Consider the following 7,460-nt stretch of genomic DNA (forward strand, 5'->3'; position numbering starts at 1 on the left):
GATCGGATTACTTATGTCTTCTGTTAGCGGAGTCAATATACAGGTTTCATTCATTGGCGGATATGGTATGTTGAAGCGACACTTTTTCATTTGTTTGTCTTTGTCAGTTCTATAACAAGTGTGTGTATGGCTATGAGTATTTTTATGCAAATACTCATGGGCCGGACTGCCATCGTCTACCATACACGTAATGTATTTGTTGATAAGTGTTACACATGCACCAAAAGTTTCTGGTTTGGCTGGATCGAAAACAGGTGCATTGTCTAACCACAATAGCATGTGTACATGTGGACTGCCCCTATGTTGATATTCGACACGATAAAAGAAATGTTTCACACTGTGCTCTTTGAAAATAACATTTTTGGACTTGATCAATTTAAAAAGTGCTCTAAACCTATGATCAAAATAAGTAGCACAAACAACTGGGTCTTGTCGAATTAAATCTGATTTTTGTGCATAAGTTAGGACAGTATCATCAGACAAAGTTTATACAAAATCTTTAACAGATCAGTCCAAGTTGATTAACTAGGGCTAAATGTTAAGAATAATGTCGGTTGACCTTCTTGACGCACCATGGCAAAAACATTTTTTCTCATCGCTGCAAGATATGAAGGTGAATTTTGTACGTTGTGTAACATTCGGTATCCTTGATCGTTATCTATCATTTTGTTTAGAACAGCTGGATTTGCTACGTCATTCGCAGTTGTGTTTCCTTTTTTGTTTTTTCGTAAAACAATTTGCACATTGCTTGCAATGAGTTTTTGAACTAATACTTTGCATTTAAAAAACAAGTTAAATGAGTCCGATGCAAACCTTCGATCTACATTCAGCAGTTCAGACCTTACTACTTTTGAGTAATTTTTTAAAGGTGATTTATTTGTACGTGGATGCCCACCAAATAAATCAGGAAAAGCTTTTTCCTCTGCATGGTCATTAATAAGAATAGATAACGGTTTTATGCCTTCGCCTGGTGCAAAAGAAACAAAATCACAGTTTTCAATCATCGTGTCCATTGATCCCGGATTGATTGGTTCAATATTTGTGTCTTCATCGTCTGTTTCTTCACTTTCGTAATCTGAGCTGTTTTCCAAACTTTTTGTTGTTTCTGACACATGCGCCAGCAAATCTTTGTCTATTTCAGCACCTTTATATAGAGGTTTTTTAATCAAATCATTCAATGCTGATACTACGCTTTGGCAAAATAGATGTAGTCTTAGTCAGATCTATTGGAACATTGATAACGTTACCTTTAATTTTTAGCTGTCCATCACTGCGAAGACATTTGAATATTTTTATAAACGGTAATCTAAGGGAAACCATTTGCTTTTCTATTTGATTTAATTGCGTAACTGAAGACAGAACACTGTTTAACTCATAACCATTTCCTATGTACAACGGAGGAACTTTGGATTTTTTTATATGTGGAAGACAACTGGAACATATCGTCACAGTATTCTTGGCATCACTTGGAATTGACATCCCCAATCGACTGAAGATATCAGAGTTGCATTTATTGACACTGGATGGGAAACGTAATCTATGACACGAATAACATTTTTCTGATTAACCTTGAGACCTTTTCAAAATATATTCAGATATCAAAACATCTTCCTTCTGCCTAGTTTCGTTTAATTTTTGCCGTTCTCTTTTTTTATAAGATATTGAATTTGGTGCTTTCTTTTTAGTAGATACATTTTAACATAGGCTACTATCTGATGGTAATCTTCGCTTTCTCATGTTGAATTTGATATGTTTTTTTGAAAGCTGGATTTTCCATTCGTTTCAATCTGTTCTTCACACTGGCAACCTTGTTTGCATTTTTTATAACTGGATCTTGCAATCGTATCAACATGCTCTTACGACTGGCGATCTGGTTGGCTTTTTTAACATCTGGATCTTGCAGTCGTTTCAACATGCTCTTACGACTGGCAATCTGGTTTGCTTTTTTAACATCCGGATCTTGCAGTCGTTTCAACATGCTCTTATGGCTGGCGATCTGATTAGCTTTCTTTAAAACTGGGTCTTTCAATCGTTTTATTGTACTTTTTAAATTTAACAATTTTCTTTGATTTGTAGCAACAATATCATCAGACTCACGGCTTAATTGTTTTCTCAATTTATCCTTTTCAAGTTCTTGCAAATGATGAACAATGTTTTCGCGTGATATTTTTATTGCTTCTTTTTTTATTTTGTGTACGTTTACTCGGACGTCCCATTTTATGAAAAAAAAAATATATATATATATAAGACAAAAATAAATAAATAAAAATAAACTTACAGCTAAAAAAAACCTTAATACTAAAAGTTAAAAAAAAAAAAAAACAACAACAACAACAACTGCTACAGTTACTTGTTACAGGTACTTGTACCTGTTTTACAAAATTAGCTGATAATTAAGAGTATATAATATTATAAAATAATTAACTTGAAAATTACTTTAACACAAGTCACAATCACAGAAATCCAATAAATGAATCAAGAAAAAACGAAAATGATCTAAAACAAAATTATAAATGTTACCAAAAAGAAATATATAATAAAAACACCTGAATTTTAGTAGCACCGCTATTATAATATGATAGAGTGTAAGGACACAACCTTAACATATTTGACATTTACAATTAATATAGAAATACATAATAAATTCCTAATTTATTCATTTTCCTTTATTAAATAAAGTAGTTATTTTTTTAAGAGGATACTACCCGTGCATTTGTTGTCTCCGTCATACACACGCCCGACATACCAAAATTTCGTTCACTAGTTTCAATAGTGGACTGTTAATTTTGATATTAGAGTAAATTGACCAATTAAACAATTTTTATATAATAACATTATCTGTGTTTAAGCGTTGGCTTCTATTCTATAGTTTAATTTTCAAGCGGGATATGAGTATTTTTAATTTGTGATATTTCACTGCATACTTGCTAATAGTATGCTTGAAAAAATTGAAAAATCGCCAAAAGCACAGATCATGTTCTTACCTAAAAGTTTGATAATAGGTCAATTTAATCTAATATCAAAACTGACAGCACCAGGGCCGGCGCAAGCAATTTCTTATATGTAGGCAAAGATCAAAATTGCCGCCTCTTATTTTATTATAACTTAAATAGAAAAATGTCATATGAAGGAGTATAGAAATTAAAAAAAACATTTTACACTTGTTAATTATTATATAATAAAAAAGAAATTACTAAATTAATATTACATAGATTGTTTGTAAGTTTGTAAGGTATTACAATAGTTATTACAAAATACAATATTTAGTTTAGTTTTTAAAAATGTATTTTTCTTGCTTTTGATGACGCAAAATCTTGAACTAAATCGTCAATGTCAAGATCATTCGCAATTTGATTTTCAATTGAAATTGTTGCCAATCCAACTAAACGATCCTGTGAAATTTGTGATCTTAAATAGTTTTTGACAATTTTTAATTTTGAAAAGCTTCTTTCAGCTGAAGCTGCAGTTACTGGTAATGTTAATAAAATTCTTAGTGCTATGTATACATTAGGAAATAATTCTATTAATTTCTTTTCACACATAAATTGTAAAATTGCTTTTGGATCATTTTCATTTTTCAAATGTCTTTGTAATGTATTTATTTCTTCACAAAGTTCAACAGAATTTATATCAGAATTTAAACCGTCATTTGAAGAAAGTGCTAACTGAAGATCTTTACAGCATTTCATTAAATATTCATAATTATTGACATTAGAAATATTATAAAAAAATGAAAATAATTACTATGGTCTTCAAGTTGTATAAATCGGTCATTTATTGATTGGAGCATATTGTCTAATATTTGATGAAAAAAATTTATTTTGAAATTCTGTTTAGGATCTGTTATAGGAGTATCACGAGATTCGTAATCAAAATGAGTTTTTCTACGTCGATTTCGAAATTGATTTAACGAAAAACTATCTTGTACACCAAGTTCATTTGCTAAGTTACTTGCTTGTTTAAGTATTTTTTCAAAATTGTCATCACTACGATATTTTTCTAAAAATATTTTGGTATTGTTTATCTGAGTGATTGATTCGATAATATTTAATGATATAGATTGTAATAATTTACTAGTGACATTAATTTCGCATAATAAATCATACCAAATTACTAAACTACATAAAAATTTGAAGCTTATTAATTTTTCAGCTATACCTTTAGCTTCAGAACGACTTCGAACGCCAGTTACACTCGTAAGTGAAGTGTCTTCTGATATTTCTTCCAGTGCATCATAAATTTCAGCAGTTTGAAATTTAATTGGTCGAATAGCGTCTATTCTACTAGACCATCGAGTTGCACTTAATGGTTTTACAGTAAGATTTTTAACATATTTACGAAAAACATCCCATCTCTGTGTTGATGCTGAAAAAAATGTATACATTTCTTGTATAATATCAAAAAATGAAACTGCATCTAAACAACAATTTGCTGAATCGTTCAAAACCAAATTTAAAGAATGTGCATTGCATGGCACGTAAAAAGCTCTTGAATTTAGATTTCAAATTCTGGCTTGAACACCATTTTTATATCCACGCATATTAGCCCCATTGTCGTATCCTTGGCCTCTCATGTCATCTAATGAAATATCTAATTCTCTAAGTTTTTGAAGAATAACTTCAGTCATATTTAAGCCAGTAGTATTGTGTAATTCTATAAAACCAATAAAGTGTTCATTTATAGAAACGTGTTCTATTTTACTTGTGGTTTCATTTTCAGTAGTTGAGACGAATCTAACTATTACAGTCATTTGTTCTGTATGATTTATATCTGGTGTACAATCTAAAATGATTGAATAATATTTTACATTTTTTAATGCAGTTATGATGCGAAATCTTATTTTATTCGCCAATAGTTGAATTACTTCATTTTGGATATCTTTTCCTAAGTAATGACAATGAATTTCTTGAGATGATATTCTTCTTATGTGTTCTTTCATTACTGGATCAAATTTACTTAAAAACTCAATAAATTTTAAGAAGTTACCATTATTGGGAGAATTAAGTTTATCTGATTTTCCCCGAAAAGCCAAATTTTGACTGCTAAGTGTTTTTATCAATTCTATAATTCGCCTAAGTATATTTTTCCAATGTTCTGTCTCAATTTTTAAATTAGCTTCATTGATATTATCGATAGTTTTTCCACGTTTACACCTTGTTTCTAATTCTTTCCAATTTTGATATGCCTTTTTATGAGAAGTTGATGTCTCGTGTCTGTTCAATATATTTGATATATTTTTCCAATCATTATTACCATTGGTTGTAAGAGATACTACTCCAATATTAAACAATTTGCAGCAAAAGCAAAACACAGAATCACTTGATTTGGAATAAATTATCCAAGAACGTTTAATACGTTCTCCATTAGGTAAACGTCGAAAATAGTGAAAAGATGAAAATGATCTACCCCTAGTGTTTATAGGAAATGTTTCCATATTTATTTGACAAGGTTCACATTCTATTAAATAAAGTCTTAATTTTTCATCGATAGATGGCCATTTATTAGGGTCATCAAGATCAAGAGACTTAAAATTGGTGTACTTTTCATCATCACTGCAAGATTTTTCATTTTCAGTATTTTCTTCACTTATAGCACTTATAACAATCTCTTCTTTACTTTCATTGTCACGTTCTTTTTTTTTATTGTTAACTTCACCCATGCTTATATCTTCAATATTTTTATTTCCACAATTTTCTTCACTGTCATCAGTATCATAATCATTAATAACATTTTCTTGACTATTTTGTTGAAAAAATTTCAGTTAACTACCTTTTTGTTTAACTAAATCTGACTCCCTTGCTAGTCTTTTCTTTAAGTATTGCGAACCTGACAATCGTTTACGCTTTTTTATTTCATCGGCCATAATGTCTGAATAAATAATAAAATATAATAAAATATATATACATATTTATGAAATGAAAGCTTATTTAAAATATATATATTTTTAATATGATTAGTAAATTATAACAATTTACTAGTATATTACCAGTAGCGGCTCGTGAGTTAATATTCTGGGGAGACTTAAAATTATTTAACATAAACTCCATACAACAGCGAACAAGAAAAACTAATTATATTACAGTATTACATAGTTAATTAACCACTTGTTAATAAAAAGTCTATTATTTGGTCTTTTTGCATTTTTACAATAATTACAAATATAATAAATATCAGATAGAAGTTGTTATGCCTGTAGTAAACGTGTTCTAATTTATTAAATAAATAAAAATACATTTAATTATGAAGAAGACTAAGGACGGCACTATTTCGCTGTAACGGCGACCGTCGCCGTCGACGAAAAAACTAATATAGCATTTCTATTAAAATAACTATTTATAGGTTTTAGACTTTGTGGCTTTCAATTTATATAATAATAAACAAGTTTGTTCCAAATATACTATTGAATCATTTACGCGCTATAGGTACCTACCAATAATATTTAATGATTTAATTTATGATATTTAAATACTAATTTAACAGTAAATTAAAAATATATTATATTTATATTATTTACCTATTATATAATGAAGTGTCTTGATATATGTATATGTCTTGATTTATAAAAAAAATTATATTGCTGAGCTCAATAAACAATGTACCTACACTACACTGAACAGTGAGAGACTACTGAGAGTGAATGAAACACAACAGTCACCAATTGCAAAAAAGCTAATAGAATTATTATCGATTAACTTGTAATGGCACAACATGCTTTGAGACGTTATCGCAATTCAGGGAAAAATTATCTATGTTATTTTTATTGACTATTGTTTTGGAGTTTTATCGATCTACAAAATATGTTTGTATATCGTACTTCAAAATTTCTTGAAATCTAAAATAAACGTGAAAAATAAGATATTTAATTTTTCTTATATGCCGCCTCTATATAGTTATAAATTTTGCCGCCGTAGGCTTGTGCCTACGTCGCCTACGCCTATAACCGGCCCTGAACAGCACACTATTGAAACTAGTGAACGAAATTTTGCTATATCGGGTGTGTGTAAGACGCAGACAACAAATGCATAGGTAGCGTCCTCTTAATAAATAATAAATATATCTAATATTTTAAAAATTAGGTACAATTAAAATATTAAATAATATATCCTACTCATAGTATCTAATAAGTAAAATATGTAAAAAGGAACATAGAAAAATAAACTTTAAAATTAATTATGTTTTGTTTACATTTCTTATGAATAAATCGTTTTTTAAACAAATTAATGTTATTTTACTGCCAAGAAAAGTAATTAGAATATTGATTTAGTTAATGAATAATAAGTTCAATAATATAATTTTTTAATTTATACTTATTTGATTATGATAAAAAATGTGTTAATATTTTTTTCAAGCACGACTTAGTAAGACAAAAAACATAAACTGTTTTTTGTTCTACACACGTTCTTATGTTTTTAATAAAAAACTAGTATCATACTTTAGTATTATGAGTAATTGTTATAAAT

The 7,460-nt window shown here is 28.9% G+C and overlaps 1 protein-coding gene across 1 annotated transcript; it reads right to left on the reverse strand.

Annotated features, from left to right (window-relative positions):
* Positions 1-4,501: 4,501 nt before the first annotated feature.
* Positions 4,502-5,659, reverse strand: LOC114123578 (zinc finger MYM-type protein 1-like). The gene has a single exon (XM_027986607.2). The coding sequence runs from the start codon at positions 5,657-5,659 to the stop codon at positions 4,502-4,504; it is 1,158 nt and encodes a 385-aa protein (XP_027842408.2).
* Positions 5,660-7,460: the final 1,801 nt, after the last annotated feature.

This window comes from Aphis gossypii, unplaced genomic scaffold (assembly GCF_020184175.1).
Source record: "Aphis gossypii isolate Hap1 unplaced genomic scaffold, ASM2018417v2 Contig00089, whole genome shotgun sequence".
NCBI lineage: Eukaryota > Metazoa > Arthropoda > Insecta > Hemiptera > Aphididae > Aphis > Aphis gossypii.

Coding starts and splice junctions, on each gene's coding strand:
- LOC114123578 (XM_027986607.2), bottom strand. CDS start 5,659: ATGGGTGAAGTTAACAATAAAAAAAAAGAACGTGACAATGAAAGTAAA.